Raw genomic sequence first — 20,239 nt, 5'->3', positions numbered from 1 at the left:
CAACTTCCCTAGTTCCCCCGCAACCTCCCTCCATGTACCCCAACCGGCTCTCCCTGCGGCCGCCCCGCCAGACGCCGCACTCCCAGCCCCGCTCCGCCCCGCCCCGCTCGGCGCGGCCCCGCCCTGATGCCGCGGCGCCTTGGGCTTGCGTACGGTGCACGGCCCCGGAGCATCCGGCATCTGGCGGTGGGGCCTGGTGAGGCCCGGTAAGGCCTGGCCATCCCTGCATAGCCCGCCTGGCCCCGCCATGCTGGTGCCCGTGTTCACGCTGAAGCTCAGCCACAAGATCCTGCCCCGCATGGTGGCGCTGGGCCGGTACGATGGGACGCACCCCTGCCTGGCGGCCGCCACGCAGGCGGGCAAGGTAATGGCGCAGCCTCCCGGGCTGGGGGCTCCCCGGCCCCGCTGAGCTGAGGGGACCGGCTCTGCTTGGGGGTTGCTCGGCCGCGGGGTCCCTCCGCACGGCGCCCGTAGCGGGCCTGCGGGCCGCGGCAGAGACCCGCGTTGAGGCCTGCAGCCTCCCGCGAGGAGCCGGCTCGGCGGTGTCCCGCTTCCCTCGCTGTCCGCTGGGCTGGGGCTGCCCATAGGCAGCGGGGCGGCGGCAGCAGCTCATAGCGGTAACCCAGGCTGCTGGGGCATGTTTTGGAGTCGTGGGTTTAAGGCCTGGTGCGGAGGTTCTGCAGATGATGCCTTGCCGAGCAGGAAACGCTGTGTGCGCTCTGTTTGGGTTTGAGATGTAAACAGCAGAGGGTTCAGCTTAGTGCAGCCCAACTAAAAACAAACATAGGTTGAAGCATAAATCTACAGTGGCATTTGGGTTGCTGTAAATACAGACGTGGGTCATCTGGGATGCTTCCTGGCATTATTACTAATTTTATTTTGGAGCCTTTAGGAATGGTGTAAACGAGGGCCTGTTTGAGAGTTGGACTGTGCAGCCACAAAGCAAAGGCTGTTAGGCATATCCTGCAATCCCCTGAGTCTGCTCCAGACAATTACGGTGACTGAATGTTAGTCAGTGAGAACAAAAACTTATCACAGGCCCCTCTTTAAATTAACCATCTTCACCAAGAGATGGAGGTTAGCGATACCAGGTAATTTGTCCTAAGTGTTTGGGGTTTTGGGGAACTTTGTTAAGAGCTGGCTGTAATTTGCTTAGGTTGTTGTTGATCCTTTTGGTTTTGCTTTCCTCTGAAGAGTTCTCAGTGGCCACTTCCAGAAGCGTAAGTATGGTGGCACAACCCCTCTGGCCAGAGGAACGTTTTTCTTGCCATTTCCCTTTTTTTTTGGCATAGTTTAAAATGAAAGCATAGCTGTCAGAAACAGTATTGTCAGCAATCCCCCCATTCTTTTGTCCTCGCTTTGACTTGTTGAGTGCCCTTCCTCCCCATCACAGTTATTACCCAGACAGTAGTCTTTACTGTTTGTACACAAACACATATATGCTTTGTGAGAATATCTTTATATCTTTGTTACTACAGGTTTTTATTCATAATCCTCATGCCCGTGGGCAGAGAACAAGCACAAACCGAATGGTGCAAAGTAATCAAGACTCTGACATTTCCCTTCTCAACATTAATCAAGCAATCAGTTGTCTTGCTTCAGGAGTGCTGAACCCTCAGCTTGGTTATGATTGTCTTCTGGTTGGAACACAGACTAATTTGTTGGCTTATGATGTATATAACAACTCGGATTTGTTTTACAGAGAGGCAAGTTAATTTAAATGTCTGTTTTTTCTTTTCTTTCCATTCTAACAATGACAGTTTTTACATTACTTTGTCAATGATTTTTTTGCTCAAATGCTTCATCACTGGCAGTGTTCAAGGCCAGGTTGGACAGAGCCCTGGGCAGCGTCATCTGGTGTCCCTGCCCCTGGCAGAGGGGTTGGAATTGGATGATCTTAAGGTCCTTTCCAGCCCAAACCATTCTGTGATTCTAATTACGCTTGTGTTCTTTACATTAATTATATACTTGGTCTAGTGGAAGGTGTCTCTGCCTGTGGTGGGGGGTTTGGAACTAGATGAACTTTAAAGTTCCTTCCAGCCCAAACCAGCCTGGGATTCAGCACACTTTGCTTTAGAATACCTGGAATATTTAAAAAGTATGAATGTGATACATGTCTTTGTATGCACATGCAAGAGCAAGCTTCCATAACGTGTCACACATCACCTTGCAAGGCAAAATTCAGAAAATCTAGAACTCAGCTAGACTGATAGTGGTGATATTTCGATTTCTGTACTCTGATGTCTCATTGTCTGCTTTTTCTTTTTCCTTTGTTGTATATCTTTAGGTTTCAGATGGAGCCAATGCAATAGTCCTTGGGAAGCTGGGAGATATTTCTTCTCCAGTTGCTATTATTGGTGGAAACTGTGCCCTGCAGGGCTTTGATTATGAAGGAAACGACCTTTTTTGGACAGTAAGGTTGCATATAATGCTTTTGATGCTATTACAAGATTCTTTCAATGGCACTAATTCCTCTTGAATTTTTTATTATGATAAATATTAATTTGGCTGTTCATCTTTCTTAATTTATCTTAGACCTTAAACTGTGTTTTGGTCATGTATTCAGTGCACTCAGGTGTTGCTTGAATGTTGGCTATGTCAATTGTTCTGTTGTTTTTGAGATCATGAAATTAGTTTAGCTTCTGACAGTGATCATCAATATCAAGGACTGTCTTTCTCGTTTTAGGTTACTGGAGACAATGTTCGTTCATTAGCACTGTGTGATTTTGATGGTGATGGCAAAACTGAGGTTTGTAGCAATTTATGTGTGTTTTCTGCTGTTTTCATGGTCTTGTAGGGAAATGATAATAAGAAACCATGTGTTATCAAATATGACTGACTTATATTACCAGTTGAAGTGGAGTTATGCCTTCTTCAGCCTCTGGTCCAGCGAAGACAAATGCTCAGCCCCCGTCTCAGGAGCAGCAGTGGTCTCTGGCACTATTCAGGATGTGTAAAACTAGGCATAGCTGGGGTCTTTACAGCATTACAGCCTTGCTTTGGTGAATTGGTTGCTAGCTTTAATGGAAAAGTTCTCTCATTTTCCTTAACTACACCAGGAGAAATACACTGAAATGCCCGTGATCATCAATTGCAAGGCATCTGTTTTCAGTGGTATTTCTTGAATGTGGTTCTAAATCCTTTTTCAAGTTTCAGGTAAAAAACTAGCGAGCATCTTATGTGTAAAAATGAGCTCGTAAAAATCTGTGCTGCGAAGAGCTTCCTTATGATTGTTAAGATTAAGAAATCCATCTTCACATCCAGTTCTCCCTTTTCTTCATAGTGACATGGCTAAATGAAATAATATTTGCTTTTTTGATTTAAAATAAAAATAATGTGTAACAGGCATCTTCCTTGTAAGTAGGAAAGAGCTGCCATTCTGATAACGTAGGCTGCAAGGGATGATAGATGAAGTTGTGAATTTGTATGGCATTCTTCGTTGTAAATGTTCTTTCATCCTGAGTGAATCAAAGAATCATGCTTATAAATCTTCAAGGAAATTGATGGCTTCCTAGTATATACGTCAGATACAAGTAAATATGATGTTAAATCACCATGTTAAAAATACTAAAATACTTGTCACCTGTCTTGCAATTTTAATCATAATTACTTAAGCTTTTCAGTTTAGTTCCCCCAAAATCCTAATTTTGAATGTCTACTTGGACTGTGGTATTTATAGTGACATGTAAAGGGCCTCTACGTCTCTTATGTGTTACTAAAACAGACCCTTTGCTTGACTGGGGTCTTCCAGAAGTGAGACAAAATTCAGGTTATCCATTCTTTCCCTGCACAGCTTCCCTTAGGGTGTTTTTTTTTCCTGTGTGCTGAGAGGTAGTTATAGAAAGTAGAGATAGTGTATGAAGATTCAGAAACTAGGAAACTGATCTGTGGCACTAATTGTAGATGTTTTTCACTTGTGCTTCTAAATTGTTTTATTTTTGATACTTTGCTTTTTTTTTCTCCTTGAGAAAAATTCATTCTCAGTGGGTGGTATAATGTGATTCTGCTTTGAGTTAAGCAGAGTTGGGTGTGTTATCCAGCTAACTTACCGTGCCAGTTAGCCCAGCATGCATTTGCTGATATTTTTTTAGGGTTCTTTTAATTATTTAGGTGATTTTTGTTTGTTTGTTTGTCTTATTTGTGGCTTTTGTGAAACTCCCTCTGGATTAAAATTGGAATTCTAGGGAAATACACAGAAACATCTTGTTAAATTGTTTATCACTTTGTGTCTTGTCTGATAAATGGGTGTGCTAGCTTAATTTCTGTTCTTCCCATCCCCATAAAACATGTCTACATTTAAAATTGACTGATTTTAAAACTGCATGAATATACTTCTGTCATTTAGTAGTGAACAAAAACAATTTACTGTAGTCACTTTCTTCCTTGGGATTTTAGAGTGATACAGATTAATTCTTCTGATCTTGCTCAACATTTTTTGGGGAAGAACTTTTTCCCTGCTTTTTCAAATTCCAGTCTAGTGGCATCAAAGGCACTGAGGTGGACAAGTTGAATCAAACTAAATTAAACTCCCATCTTCTATTCACCCCTGGGAAATGCAGCATCACTGGTAACTGTTCCAGGATTCCATGTTTTAGCTGGTCACTTTTTGCTGGTGATTGCAACTGATCAAGAAATCTGTACCTCTTACATTTATTATTTGTTGTAAATGATTTCAATAGCTACAGTAACCTTAGCTTGGTGTAATTTAATTTGTCATGGTTGGAAGCATCTTTACTTGGAAGGAAAAAAAGAGCAGCATTTAATCTCTTTAAAAAAAAACCACTTTGATATGGATTTGTGTTTATTCTGCCAAGTGAAGATTTAAGACTCATCAGTTCCAGTGGTGAAAGGTACTTCCAGGGTTTAAACTTTGATTTATAATTGTTTGTTGTTGATTTGATGACTGACTTCATGGGCAAGGCACTAAGCAGATCTGCTCTTTGGTTTCTCAGTTTGCAAAACAGAAGCTTGTGACCATCTTTAGAAGGAGCTCTTCCATGGAGATCCTTTTCAGTTAACATCTACCTGCTTAACTAGAAGACATGAAAGAACGAAAATGTAAGAAACAATAAGGAATGAGAATGTGGAAGACCCAATTTAGTGCTGATGTCCTATTTGCATAATCATTCACACTGAGTTAAAGCCCATTTTACCCATGATTTCAGTAGTGCAGCCACCATTTTGGTTGGAGGAGCAGCAGTGGTTTGATACTTGGATTCATTAGTTTTGAGGACTTTTTAAAATGAGGTATGTTCAGTGCTAATCAGTGATTTTGATATTTTTTTCCCCAGCTGTTTGCTCACAGGCTAGTAACTGGGAGTTGCTGTTTCTCTGAAACAGTGTAGTACAAGTCAGAACTGAGCCGCAGGTCTTCTGCTCCAACAACAGGCAGCATAGTATTTTTGATGTGTACAGTTGCAGTTAGGAATTGGAAGACTCAATCTTTTACAGTGAGAAAAGAGTATAGCCCTAGTGTTCCTAAATATATTTTCTCATTTTTACCCGAGATATTTCACTGTGCTTTTGTAGAGTCTAACTTGACAAAATGAGGAATAACACTTGATCAACAGGAGGCTTCTGAAATGGTGTCTTGGCACAGGGTGCCTTTTGTTCCACTTGCAACTTTTCACAGAGCTGTTAAAACTTCTCTGTTGCTGTACTTGGGATGTTTATTTCCTCCTTGGGTACTTAAATCCTTTTGATTTCCTTAGGTCGAAGAACTATTCTTAAGGTAGACTATTTTCTTCTAGCTTCTTGTTGGCTCTGAAGATTTTGACATCCGGGTGTTCAAACAAGATGAGATCGTGGCAGAAATGTCAGAGACGGAGGTAAATTGCTTCTCGCTAGTGTTTGTTACAATTGCTGGTGAAGCTGATACTGGTTGGTGGTATGGTGAAGCTTCTCTGGTTCAGATTTATTGTGAAGTTAGTTATTTAACCATATGGTACAATATCTATTCTGTTAGAACTGCAGAAGTTTAGAGTTTGATAATAACTTTCATTATGCATGTTTTTTTTTGTTGATTTTTTTTTTTTTTCTGTTTTTTTTTCTTTGTTTATTTATGAGCCTTTCACCAAGTTGAGAAAAGTAACTGCTGTTCGACTAAAAGTCAAGGCCCCGTTGCAAGGTTATTAAGGTTACTGGGTTGTGAATCTCTTAGTGCCTTCTGAGCAAAAGAATGTCTTCTGCAGGTTTCCTCAAATGCATTGACACAATCACCGTGAAGTAACTTGCCCCTGTGTATATCCAGATAAGTGAATGGCAGGGTAGAAAGGGATGCCCAGGCAAACAGGGCTGCAGTTCCTAAAGGAAAGAATGGGGTAGAACGTGTGGGTTTACAGAGAGATGAGTAAAAGGTGTAGAAGTTGCTTAATAACCAAGAGAAGATCCTCACTGTTAAATTTTGGTTGCTTGGAAGGGAGTAAAGTACTGTTACTGTTGCCTTTAAGAGTTTGCTTAGTCTTCTTGTGCCCTTCTGGGCTCAGGGTAGAGTAAGGACTTGTTACAGATGTTTGTCCTTAAAGATCTGAGGTCTCCCTGTTGCTCAAGTTGGGACTAAAAAGCTTAGTTATCTATTAAACCACTTAAGAAGCGCTATAAAAGACAAATCCGTGCAGTGTTCTAAGAAAGGAAGTTGTTGCTGTAGTTGGAATTAGTAATACATTGTAAAACACATTAGGCCTGTAATACATTCTGCTGTCTGTACAGTGGAGTCACAGTGTGATTTCTAGTTAAAGGGAAGTTAAAGGTCCGTCCTTGTCGTGTATGATTTGTTTCCAAATCCACAGTAGAATGGTTTTAAATTCACACCTGCAGTGTCTTAGGAGGCCTGTCAGAGTCCTACTGTCCTAATTTAAAAGGACACAGCTGCACCTAAACCTTTCCTTTGAGGAAGGTAAATTCAGGGAACAGTGGCTTTATACACTGCTTGTTTTGGAAGGCTTGAATAGTCTGCATTTTCTTTGGTTTAATAACTTATTCTGATGAAACTAAAGCCATAGACTGTTGTGATTATTGAATTTATAAATGGACAGTCAGATATAAAGGGAGTATTGTGAGTTTCTGACTGTTGCTGGGGTCTTCTGTCCTTACTGGATGCTGAAAATGTAGAGGGTTATGGTACTTGGGAAAGGCTTTATAGAAGATGGTGAGAGGGGATGTAGAGGTTTGGAAACCATGTTTTATAGTAAGAAAACTAAGGAGCATAGTCAGTTGAGTTTAATTAAGAAGTTGGTGAAGCTTTTAATTTAAAGAAATGTCCTGTACTATGCTGTACAAAAGACCTGACAGATAATTGCAATTGTTCTTCCTTACATTAAAATCTCTAGTCTTAGTGCATGGAAAAACCTGCATTTCCAAGCACTGAGAGTCTTAGCTCAATGAAGAATCGTAAGGTGATGGGATCTTAACTCAGCCTGTGAGATGCAGGCTGAGTTATGACTCTCAGGTCTTTCCCTGGAGCTGTTACTTAGGTAGTACTTAGCCTGGTGTTCTAATTGCGTTCCAGGGAAGCCCGGCTGTGCATTTCCAGCTCGCTAATCCTGAGCAAAGATAGATTTTCTACCAGTGCTGTAGGGAGCCTACAAGGATGCTGGAGAGGGACTCTTTGTTAGAGACTGTACTGATAGGACAAGGGGTAATTGGTTAAAACTTAAACAGGGGAAGTTTAGGTTAGATACAAGGAAGTTCTTTACTGTAAGGGTGGTGAGGCACTGGAATGGGCTGCCCAGGGAAGTTGTGAATGCTCCATCCCTGGTGGTGTCCAGGGCCAGGTTGGACAGAGCCTTGGGTGACATGGTTTACTGTGAGGTGTCCCTGCCCGTGGCAGGGGGGTTGGAACTTGATGATCTTAAGGTCCTTTCCAACCCTAAATATTCTATGATTCTATGTCTCTAGGACTTTCCCATCCCATGTAAAGTTAAACTCTTTGGCATCCTCAGCTCCTGAAGCTTAAGGAGTGTTGTGTGTTTGGAGTAGGTTTTCAGTGATAATGTGTTAGCACTGATGACCCCAGAAATCCTATGAGCAGTTATGTTGCTGCTTGTTGTAGGAAATACTTGGTCGAAGTACATAGTTTGAGGACAATTCTGCAAATCTTTGTTGAAGTGTATCTTAACACTGGTAATTCAGCTTGTGTGAGGAAATCCTACAGGCCTTTGGTGATTTCAGACTGATTTGTAAAAACCGTTGCATCAGTACTCAACTCTTCCTACAACAATTTCTCATTTAAATACAGTTTTCCTGTCATGTAGAGATTGTATAGTCTGTTCTCTGCTACTTAAGTTGTAGAAGTTTACACTCCTGTATCCCCATTCTCCTTCCTTTCTCCTCACAGACTGTTACTGCACTTAACCCCATGTGTGGCAGTCGGTTTGGTTATGCTCTTTCTAATGGAACAGTCGGAGTTTATGAGAAGACAAACCGTTACTGGAGGATTAAGGTTAGTCTGGTGTTGGAATAGCATCACTTTCGCTTGAAGGCTGCTAGGAGGTTTGATACCTTATCTTGAGTTGTTCCGATGTTACCCCGACTCCTTTTGATGAATTTAAAATCTTCTGCTGAGGATAGAACTTAATGTAATTTTGGTGTTACAAAATTTGTATTTATGTCTAACTATAATTATACATACATGCAAAATTAATACTGTGTCAGTTTCTTCAGTGCTTTTGGGACTGCTGGCGATGGTTTAAATAGGCAGGGACACCTTCCACTAGACCAGGTTGCCAGGGAAGCTGTGGCTGCCCCATCCCTGGCAGTGTTCAAGGTCAGACTGGACAGGGCTTGGAGCAACCTGGTCTAGTGGACAGTGTCCCTGTGCATGGCAGGGATTGGAACAGGGTGATCTTCCAGGTCCTTTCCAACCTAAACCAGTCCGTGATTAATGTGTTCTTTGTGTTTTCTCCTCAGTCTAAAAACCAAGCGATTAGCATACATGCATTTGACCTGAACTCTGATGGTGTATCTGAGTTGATCACTGGCTGGTCCAATGGGAAGGTGAGTTTATACAGAGGTGAAATGAAGAGCTATAAATCTGGAAGCTGTGTCTGAACAAGGCTGTGAAATTATCTGAATGAAAACAGCCACAAAATTAAAAAGACTGTTGAAAACTGAGAACTGTTGCAGTAAACCTGCTTTGGCTGCTGAATCCTGTGCCAAGTGCAAGATCAGAGAAAAGCTGATCTGCTTAGCTCAGATTCAGTGGTTAAGGTGTGGTAAGTTGTTTCTATGGCAGCAGATATCATATGCCACATCCAGGGGCTCCTGAGGGCCTCTTCAGCTGTCTTGAGAACATGCTAATAATCCTCTGGGATGTTTCCTCAGTGTTCTCAAACATTTTCAAACAAAGCATTTATGTAACAGGAGAGCAGCATCAGTCTTGACTGTGCAAGATTAATCAAGCATTATTTAATTTTATGTGAAGGCATTCTATACAGCTCTTAAGCCTGTTGCTTGATATTCCCCTTTGCCAGAAATGACTGTTCTAGCTGCCAAATCTCTCCTGGACACAGCTTGCCAGGTTGTTGGTTTTTTTTGTTTGTTTATTTGTTTATTTGTAAAGCTGTGCTTTACAACCTCTCCTCCACATCTCTCATTACTCTTATTAGCCTGGGGGAGTTTAATTAACTTCATATCAAGCCAGCAATCTAGAGCCCAGATATGTTGTAAACTTACGCTGGATTAGGTGTATAACATTGTTAAAGAGAGAAGCTCTCCTTCATTTACTCATTTTTCTGTTTTTTTTTTCCACTGGCAGGTTCTTTCCTGCTTCTTGTACTGAAACAGTCTTTAGCTCCTAGAAAGAGTAATGCTGGGTCCTGGGCTTTGTAAAAAGACAACACAGAACTGAGCCCCCCCCTCTTTCTTCTTTGGTGAAAGATAATTAAAGATTGTGGTATTTGTGTATAAAAATAATTCACCACAAAAGGTCTGCAGCTGAGAGGAGACATGGTAAATACTGCATCAAGCTTATTTCTGGTTTAGTCCCATAACTGCTGCATTCATGTGTGCATAACCTTGCCAATGCAGACTAGCAGTCCTCTTCTTTGGTTCCTCTTGTTTACAACATAGGGAAGCATCTCTGAAGAGCAGCTCCTTCTAGCTGAGTCTGTCCAGAGGTCATGTCTTGATGGTATTTTATTTCACAATGTGGTGTTCTGATCAGTAGAGCTGCAAATTTACCTGCTGTTCTGTGAGCAGAGCTGGTTTTTGATTAACAGCTCAGGGTATGGCATGACATCTATTTTGGAGTTAGCTTTTCTATTCCTGATGTGTCTTGGAACTCTTTGTTCTTCCAGGTTGATGCACGCAATGACCGAACTGGGGAGGTCATCTTTAAGGACAACTTTGCTTCCTCAATTGCAGGAGTGGTGGAGGGGGATTACAGAATGGATGGGAGCAACCAGTTAATCTGCTGTTCAGTTGATGGTGAAAGTAAGAGTGCTGTTCAGGTTATTAATTTAATACACAATAATATCAGGCACATCACATTATCTCAGATTAGCTAAATGTTGTTTCAGTTCCACAGGCATTTTTGCATGCTGAGTTCCTTTTGCTTTATGTTAAGAGAATTTTGAGTTATGCTTATCTGCAAACAGGATTTTGAATATTACCTTCCTTGTGATAATCAGTGTGAGTTTCATTATGATTAAAGAAGCATCAAAATTCATTTGCCTAAAGCAAGAAGTCCTGTCCTAATAATGCAAAGATTAACTGCATTCAGTGCAGATTGTGATTCTTCAGGCAACATTATTGTAGGTGAATGTATAGAGTATCTTCTTGCCTGTATGTGGTGATTTTTTGGTTGCTTTACAGTGGTTAAAGGTGTTTAGAAAGCTAAGGAGTTGTGTGTGTTGTTTTTCTTCTAAACATGAATAGTTCTTCTGTGAGAAATTTTAGATGTTAACAGTGCTTTGCTCCCTGGAAAATGCTATCCTAAGACTGAAGAACCAGTGGGTTTATCCCACCATGCATTCAAGAAGTCAAACCTGGTTACTGTGAGTAGGTACAAATATGATCACAGATTATTTGAATAAGCTTAGCATGAATTTACAGGGATAGCCTCAGAAAAGACACTGGTGTGATTATCTGACTGCTTGGCGTCAGTGGCCTGAGACAAGTGGGTCTGGCACAGCCCATTTGGAACAAAAGCCTGTCCTTGTTAAATACCAGGGTGTTTTTCTGCCTGTCTTAATCACAGGCTGTGGGGATTTGCTGTGCTTGGGCTTCAGCATTATAAACCTTATTCCCAAGCTTACAGAAGGGGAATATTGTACTGCTCTGAAGAAACCTTGTCCTAGCAGAGCTGTGTAGGTTAACATCACTAAACATGATCATCTTTTCTGATGAGTCTGTCATCACAAACCTTGGAACATTGTGGATTCCTTTAGGCTGGAGCGTTTACGTGTTACTAAATAGTAAAATAGTATTAAATAGTTGCTGGACTATGCATTCTCATAGTCCATGTCGTTAGAGTTCTGTTTGTGGCCAGCATCCTTCCACATGAGGTGTTCTTTTGTGTTTCTGTCTTGCTCTTGTTTTAAATGAATGATTCACTCAGAAGTAATAAAGCAGGTCCTTTCATTGGAGGAGAGTGTGCATGCTGAGTGCTTTTCAAGTACCCTACAACTTTTTATGGGGCAGCAGCAGTCATATGCAGTCAGGCAGCATACTCTTTGCAGGCAAAATATGCTTGTCCCTCACTTTCATTGTCAGTTGCAATCAGATCACACAGCCCTAGAGCAAAATAGAAGTTTATAGCAAGCTTTTTTGTCCCATCTGCTTGGCTCTTCTGTCTCCAGAGGCAGCTGGAAATATTTCCATAACTCTGCTCCACTGCGATACTTCCAGGCCTTACCCCTTGAAGTATACCTTGATTTGGGGAAAAACTAGTGTGGCTGACACCACTGGCTGACTGACAGTGACTTGAAGTCACTTCCAGACAGCAGCAACTCCTCTGACCAGGTCTAGAAATCCAGGTAAACGTTCTACTAATTTAGCATAATTGCAAACTTGTCTAAGCACCTGAAAGAATGATTGCAGTGGAAATCCTGTGGCAGAAGAACTGGGCTCTGCACTTGTCTGGTTGGGTGAAGACAGCTTAAAGGCAGGTTGGAAATACACCTGTTTTCAAATGTGCAGTTCCTTTGTCCTGATCATCTGGAAAGTCAGAGCTTCTGTGGGTGTAAATCACCACTCAGATTTTCAGCTGAAGATCAGAACCAGTGTTTGCTGCTGAGGTGGTACAAGGGGGTCTTGTTACAGAAATGAAAGATTTGGGAAAGCTGTGAAAAGCTTTGCTGAAATGAGCTCTTCTGTTTCTGTACAGTCCGAGGCTATCTGCCAGGAGGTGAGGAGATGAAAGGAAACCTAATGGATACAAGTGCTGAGCAGGATCTGATCCGAGAACTTAGTCAAAAGAAACAAAATCTGCTGCTGGAATTAAGAAATTATGAGGAAAGTGCAAAGGTACTATTTAAGCAAGATCTAGGGCCGAAACATACCTTCCTGTTGCTAGTAAATCAGGAATAACCTGGGAAGTGGTTATGGGGCAGTCCAAACAAATCAGAGCTGTAACCTTTGGGATGCAGCAAGATTGTCTGCTGTGGCTTTCTCCTTCTGCATTTGGCTTGCTCCTTGTGTGAGTTCAGAACTTGTTTTTTGTATTTTAATAAGTAACATTTTCCTTGCTCCTTCATCCTGCCAGAGCAGTTGTGTTTGGGGCTGGATTCTGTCCAGCCCTGTGCTTTGGCTTATAGCTGGAAATTTTATTTTTAAATGCATAAGCCATTTCAGGAGCCAGAGGGGCTTGTGTGAGACGATCAGGTAATTGTGTGAGAACTGGCAGCACCGTCAGGGTATGGAAAGCACACTTGTGCATGATGGTGAAGGCGCAGAAATAAAGAGCTTCAAAAAACAGTCTGTGGGAAGCACAAACATATTTGAATAGTAGAAGACCACCACAGCAAAAGCATGGAGTTAATCTTGCACCTAAAATTGAATAGATGTTAAATGCTTTTCTGAGTAAAGGTTTGGGTACAGACCCTGATCTTCGTCGACAATAAACCACTTGGAACAGATTACAAACAAGTGTCCACATCTCCATGCGTAATCCAGCTGCTGTATATAGCTGTGTGAAGTCTGGGAACTGCTGTAACACGACCTCCTGCAACGAAAGAGAACTCACTTACGTGAATGTTTTCTAGGTTGCTTGAGTGAAAATTTTGACATTCTGATACTGAAGGGTGTATGTTTTGCAACAGGTCGAGCTGAGCACTAAGAAAATAGATGGGCAGAGAGGTGTGATTCCAGCAAATACCCAACTCCAGACAGCCCTCTTGGTTAATCTGGGCTCTGACAGCCGTTCTGCCCATGTGGAGCTATGTATTTCCACCACAAATGGTGAGTGGTAACCTGCAACCATTGACATTCATTTCATGTGAATTCATGCAAACATTTAGTTATATTTAGCTGATGATTTGCCTGTCTCCCCTTTATTGTCTGTAGTATCCCCTTTGTGGCTGCTTTCCTTTCACAGAGTTTTGCGTCAAGCTGTGTTCTTTTGATGGGTCTAAGGGGAGAGGAATTTGGTGGAATTTGTTTCTTGTTATGTGTTGTTTTCCAAGGCAATTAGCGTTTAACTTGGATGAAAGAGTCTTGGTGATCCCTGAAGTACTACTCCTTGTGTTGACTCTAAACAGTAACCCTGTGCTAGTGAGGGTACTGTATGAATGCAGCTGGACCTCAGCTGCCTTTACATGCAAAAGTGGAACTACCCCAACATGCCAAATTCATGTGGCACCACGTGTGCTGAGGATGCAGTCAGGTCCAGATGTGACAATGCTGGTCACTTGGGTTACTCAGAGGAGGTGTGTGAAGAGTTGACTATGCTTAATACTGAAAATAGTTGTGGTTTGTTGCCAGAGGACAGCTTTTAATTTAGGAACTGCTTTTATTTCCTGTTGCTAAGACACAATCATCCGTGCTGTGCTGATCTTTGCTGAGGGCATATTTGAAGGAGAGAGCCATGTAGTACACCCCAGTCCCCAGAATCTCTCTGGCTGTATTCGTGTTCCCCTTACACCAGCCAAGGATGTTCCTGTGGATTTGCACATCAAAGCCTTTGTGGGTTACAGGAACAGGTGAGTTTTGTGTTGTGATCTCCCCTGGTTCTGAGCCAAGTGTGTGAACGCAAAGCAGCAATGATGTGGCTTCATGCTTATCCAATGGGAAGTGCTCCTTTAATTCCCTGGTGCCCCATTTCTCTGTGTTACTGGAAGGAGAGCTTAAATGCTTTCTTAAAAACACTGTTGCACCTTTGATGCTGAGCTCTTCTCCAGACAAAGTCTAAATGCTCTGGAGTCACTGGGACCTGTTGTACTCTGGCCCTGCCTTTAGGGGAACAGCGAGCAATTGTTGGCCGGGGGAGGCATGCTTTGTCGTGGGTTTCTGGAGGGAGTCAGGGGAGGCGGAAACTGTGTCCAGGCTGCCTGCTTGCAGTGGCTGCCTTTCCATGCCCCAAGTGGTGGCTTCTCTGTGGGAAGTACTTGCTCAAGCCTGGAGACATAGTGGTGTCTTTCAAGCTACAAAGTAACTCTGAACGCATTTGTTTTCAGAGCAAATGGGAAGTACCATATGCTTGATTTCAAGCCAGGACTTTGCCAGTTTTCCGTAGAAATAAAATGACTCTTCACATGCACTTGAAAACAACTTGTCCCTGCTCACATCTGCTGGACCTGGCAGTGCCCTAGGAAGCAGCATCCCTTCTCTGAACTGGGAGGCATATTTTGAGAGCTAGCCAGCCACTGCAGAAAGAACCCATGGGACTGAATTATTGTTTATTTTCTCTATCTGTTTTTATTATTTCCTTTAGTAAAAGACTTCACTGAACCTGTAAAGAAAATATCCAACCACATTGTAAAATCATAAATGTGTTAGCCTAGAGAGTGTATTTCATTGGAAGGATTATGGAAAGTGTAAGCAATGGGGATGAGTTTTTTAACCTTATCACCTGATGTGATAAGCCTGGAATTTCCAAGTTAAAGTTACAGTGTTTTTTTTTTTTTCCCCTGGGAAATGGTAGGCAGCCAATTATGTAGCTGAAAGCTTCTGATGTCAGTAGCCAGCTAGGAGGAATCGGGAGCTGTTGCAATAGGTGAATCTCTGGTATGTCAGTAACTGTCTGTTTTCCGTTTGGATTGCTTCCAGCACACAGTTCCATGTATTTGAGTCGACAAGACAGCTTCCCCGCTTCTCAATGTATGCCCTGAGCAGCCCAGACTTAGCCGCAGAGCCCCTGAGCTTTCTTAACTGTACGATGAGCGAGAGGCCACAAAGGGTGAGTTTCTGCTCTGTTTCCTGTTTTCAAATACTGAGGAGGTGGGGGGTTTGCCATTAGCTTGAGATTTCCAATAGCAAAGGAAAAAATTGTGCAATGAACTGCACTGCTGGCCTTTGGAGTTTGTGTATTACAATTTGTCTCGGTGCTTTTTCTTCCTTGTTTAAAAGATGTCTCAATTGAGACATTCCCTGCTTCAGAAGTTCCTACAGGAACTAATGGCCTGAGACCATGAGGCGTTTCAGAAATTAATCTTGTTTGCTGTGTGACAGCTGATGGAATGCCAGTGGCAGGAGCCCTGTAGCGAGTGAGGAATTCTGTAAGTGAGCAGAGAGCTGGAAAAAGGCAGTACAGTGCCCAGATAATCGCTCACTTTCACAACAGATGAGCAGCAGTGCTGTAGCTTTGGTTCTGAGCGATCTGAATTGCAGGATGGCAGTAATTGGAGCTGGTAATTTCCCTCATAACTGTAGGGCTCTGCCAGTTTTACGTGACCCTTATTGCATTAAATGCTCAAAGCAAAAACAAGATGAAACTTCTCTTCAACTTCTTGCAGTAGAACCAAGCCTTGCTTCCCAGCTTTCTCCCGTCTCCAGGCCTGGGCTCATGTTTTGACACTGGGCTGTGATCTCTGGTTGTTGGATTTGATTTTTTTTTTAGGAATATTCAGCTTTGGAGCAAGGATTCAACTGTTCTTATTCTAAAAATGGATTTAGGAGATGAAACTTAGTAAATTAAATTTCTAAGGTACTCTGAACAGAATGCCGTGGTGTACATCATGTGCAGAGATAGTGCATGGTTCTCCAGGCTCTCCACACAGATAATGGCTGATGCTCTTCATAATATTTTTGCAAGATTGTTATGTGGCTGAATCAGAGCTTCTTGCTACCGGAGGATGTGGAATTTCAGAGCGTTCCCTTTCAGGTTTGCTTCACTTCCCTTCGTAATGCAGGCCAGCTCTGCATCAAAATCAAGCCTGGCGGAGAGGTGAGTACCTTCATGAACAAGGGGAACACCCGTTTAATTATCTTCCAGTGAAACTTAAGGGTGGTGCCAGTATGAGGCAGTAAAAATTAAGGATGACTGAACAGGCAGAGAAAGTACTAATGATTTAGGGATGCTTTTGGAAACCTTTGGGTCTATTTACTCTTAGTTGGCAAAATTCCAGGGCCTGTTAATGAAGAAAAATGCTTAGCCTACACATCTGTAGGCTATTTGTTCACACACAGAGTGGTTTCAGGGAGTGGTTTCAGGGAGCCGTAATTTGAGGCACAAAAGCTGCGTGTAACTTCTGCAATGGTCTTGTATGCACAGATGCCTCTTTGGCCCAGGCTTGGATAAATGCTCCTTTCAATTCAGTGTCTCCTTGTCTACTGAAAGCCCTTGAGCTTTCTCATGCAGCAGTTTTGCCTCTTGATAGAGTGAACTGCTTTGAGCCTGGGTTTGAGAGGCAGTCCTGCTGGGCAGTTCTGGGAGATACTTTGGCATGGAAGAGCGCTGAAGTGCTTTCTTTCCTTTCTGACAGATTTCCATCCATACAGATGATATTGATCTAGCTGGTGATATTATCCAGTCCATGGCCTCCTTTTTGGCCATTGAAGATCTGCAGGTGGAAGCAGATTTCCCTGCCTACTTTGAGGAACTGCGAAAGGTGTTGGTCAAGGTGAGGAGGTATCAGGCATTTCTAAATTGGCAGCCAAGCAGCCACTGGGGATGTTTTTATGAGAGGATCTCTAAACTGCTCTGTCTTCATGGAAATCGGCCAGCTAAGGCTTGCTGTATATTCTGTGCCAAGGGCAATGGGGCACCCTCTGCTTTCTGTTTATTCAGGCCCTTGGTCATCAGCAGTTGATCACTTAGTGTAAAATGTTTGGGAGACTGAGCTATGAATTTGAGTGAGGGCATAAGGTGTGTATATCTCAGTCTGATCACCCCAAGGTACTGTTCTGGCAGGCAGGGAGGTTAAGGCAAGAAGAATGGTCCCAGGGATGCTGGTAGCTTAAGTTAGGATGTTATTTCCTAATACACTTGGCCAAGGTTTAGCTTGAACTATTACCCATATGTCCAGAGTGCCAGGGGCCCTTTCTGCTGACTGTTTGCATTGTACAGGTGGATGAACACCACGCTGTGAACCAGAGGCTCACTGCCGACATGGCTGAACACTCCAGACTCATCCGCAGCATGCTGCTTCAAGCAGAAGATGCACGATGCCTGGGGGACATGTGAGCAATTGCTGCTTACCTTGTGTGTGTTTTGGGTTTAGAACAGCCAGTCTTTGCTTTTCAGGCAGAAAAGACCAAAAACCTCATTTGTGTAATACAAGGGTTGCCTAGTTACAACTCTGCAGAACTGGTTCCTTTGCTGGTCCTGCATGAGCTCCCCTTGAGCCTTGTCTTGCTCTTCAGGTGGAAAACCAGTCTGGGGAAGGCAAAAGGGCAAGGATAGGGGCTTAGCATAGAGCCCATTGTGTCAATCAGCCTTGGGATGGTGAGATACATTAGAAAGATATACTGAGGGAAGAAGACAGTAAAAGCTGTCTGTGGTGTATGAACTTTTGAGAACACCAAGAAAGAAATTTTAGGTGTCTTTTCACTCCAGGTTGCTGTGTTATGCAAATGTCCTATCTTTACTGTCAAGAGAGGTCTGAGCAGGGCAGTGTTACTTTCACTGGGGAAAGTGGCATCTCCTCTTTGTGTTGCCTTATGAAGTAACTGAAAAACTAAGAGTAAAAAATAAGTATAACCAACATGTGTAGACAAGCCTGTTGACTTATAGCTGGCTGACATGTGGGTAACCATGGTAGCCATTGCAACCATGTATTGCTACACCTTTATATTGACAAACCAGGAATGACTTTCTTGTCCCCAGAGATGCAAATAACTGGACTGATTGTTTCCCCTCCAGGAAAAACATGAAGACGCGTTACATCGAGCTGTATGATCTTAACAGAGATTTAATAAGTCAATACAAAATACGTTGCAACAATCACACAGAGCTGCTGAATAACCTGAAAGCTGTGAATCAGGCAATCCAGAGGGCTGGGCAGTTACGTGGTAAGTGTGTGTGTGTTTGAAGGGAACGTGGACTCTGGGACCATAGTGAGGCAGATAAGATGGATTTGGAGGCCGCCTGGGTTAGTTAAGTGGCTTCAGGGTTGTTAGCCTGAAAATAAATCAGTAGAAGTAATCTTTCATTTTTCAGGCCTAGCCAATTACCTGTAACAGTCAACTGTGAGTGCCCAGTATCATCTGAGATCATTATTTTAGAACAGTGCAAAGCGGTTTCTAGCTTTCTGGATGGTACAAAAATTGCTAGTTTTGTTGAACACAATTTTAAAAGCACTTTTTGAAGTGTTTTTAAGTTCTTGTTTTTATTAAGCAACATTATAAATTAACTGTCAAGTGGGGCTGTTTGTCTGTATTACTAGCTCTGTAGGTCTTTGGGGAAGGAGGTATGTTTTTGTCTATTTATGGCATTCCCTTTTCAACAAGTCCTTTAAGCTCTCCTAAAATAGAGCTACAGACAATTCTTTAAGGAAAGGATTTTATTTATGCACTAGAAAAAAGGTGTGTGTTTAAAAAATATTTGAAAGAATCCCCTAAATCTTGAGAGATGTGATCAAATTAGTATTTTTACCAGTTTTTTACTAACTGAAGCTTTTTTCTTTTTTTTTTTTTTTCCTCTTTACAGTTGGCAAACCTAAAGCACAAGTGATCAGTGCTTGTCGGGATGCAATAAGAAGCAACAACTTTCATACACTGTTCAGGATAATGCGTGTGGGAGCAGCCCCTTTGTGAGAAGAGAAGCAGCACTTGCACAGAGGCAGCGTTTGCAGGCAGATAACAGACCAGGAACAATAAACAATTCAGTCTCCTACTCTCTAGCATGAAGTCATTGCAAAGGTAGCATTGTAGTTAAGCTATCAGGTGCGATGTTATTACACAAGTCAAAGCTTCGTGAAGGAAGCATTAGTTTAAGTGTAGATGTGATATTTATGCAAGACAGGTATAACTTCAGTTATTTTTCTTACAGTAACTTATTTATGTATTTTAATATATTTTGTAGTTAAGGCATTGTCCTTTTTCCATTAAAACATAGATTGGTTTGATAACTTTTGTTCTGATTTAGCTGGGAGAGATGCATGTGGTTAAGTTTATTTGCTGGAAAGATCCAAGCATTTCTGGTTTTGCTGTAATGGTCTCTGCATACTAAGCACGTAAACACTCTGTGCTAGAGAGTCCTGCTTGTCATTGCACGGAAGTGCTGTTTTCTGTGTAAATTTTAATGCAGTGTGCTAGAAGCACCAAAGAGTAACATCTCCTTGCTGGCTTTTAAGCCAGGTCTTTGAAAGCCGTCTGGTTCCACACAGGTAAGACGTAGTCTGTTTCATAAACAGCACTCTCCATACACCTGGATTGCAGGAGGTTTTTCTTCAGCTACTGTTTTTGTGCTACTGTTTTTGTGCTGTTGGAAAAAAAAGCCCTGCATATACTGAGGTGGGTGAGGATGCGTTTCAGGAGCAACAAAACCAAACTACACACCGAACCTTGGTGCGTAATTCTGAAGAGCTGCCAGTACATAATGGAGAAGGTATTGAAAATTGTCTTGGCTCCTGGCCCAAACTTGTTTATTACTTGTGGGATCTCTTAGAATTGGATTACAACATTACAGTAAGGCACTTAAAGATATTTTAGAACCTTTGCCAAAGTAACTTTCTTCTAGAAGCTAAAAATACCTTGCAGTGGATGGAGGTTGGGCCCGAGTGCTCCTCATTCCTGCACCATTCATCACATCTGTTGCTGTATGGATTGGTGTTTGTGATGTGGGCAGGGAGGAGGTGGTCCTCCTCTGTGAAGTTCTGGGGTAGCTTCTTGGGGCTGTCAGGAATATGTGCATCCTGTACCT

The 20,239-nt window shown here is 42.4% G+C and overlaps 1 protein-coding gene across 1 annotated transcript; it reads left to right on the top strand.

The window, feature by feature from the left end:
* Positions 1-181: 181 nt before the first annotated feature.
* Positions 182-19,445, top strand: BBS2 (Bardet-Biedl syndrome 2). Its single transcript, XM_062609277.1, has 17 exons — positions 182-364; positions 1,479-1,706; positions 2,288-2,413; positions 2,687-2,749; positions 5,751-5,828; positions 8,336-8,440; positions 8,908-8,994; positions 10,296-10,431; positions 12,326-12,465; positions 13,260-13,398; positions 13,967-14,138; positions 15,205-15,334; positions 16,190-16,321; positions 16,860-16,997; positions 17,444-17,556; positions 18,239-18,387; positions 19,025-19,445. Exons 1-17 carry the CDS (start codon positions 248-250, stop codon positions 19,129-19,131), a joined length of 2,160 nt encoding a protein of 719 aa, XP_062465261.1. The 5' UTR covers positions 182-247; the 3' UTR covers positions 19,132-19,445.
* Positions 19,446-20,239: the final 794 nt, after the last annotated feature.

The sequence above is a fragment of the Pezoporus occidentalis genome, unplaced genomic scaffold (assembly GCF_034315485.1).
Source record: "Pezoporus occidentalis ecotype Australia unplaced genomic scaffold, CSIRO_AGI_Poc_V1 ctg135, whole genome shotgun sequence".
Taxonomy (NCBI): domain Eukaryota; kingdom Metazoa; phylum Chordata; class Aves; order Psittaciformes; family Psittacidae; genus Pezoporus; species Pezoporus occidentalis.
The sequence above is the reverse complement of the archived record's forward strand: the minus strand, read 5'-3'. Positions and strand labels throughout refer to the sequence as shown.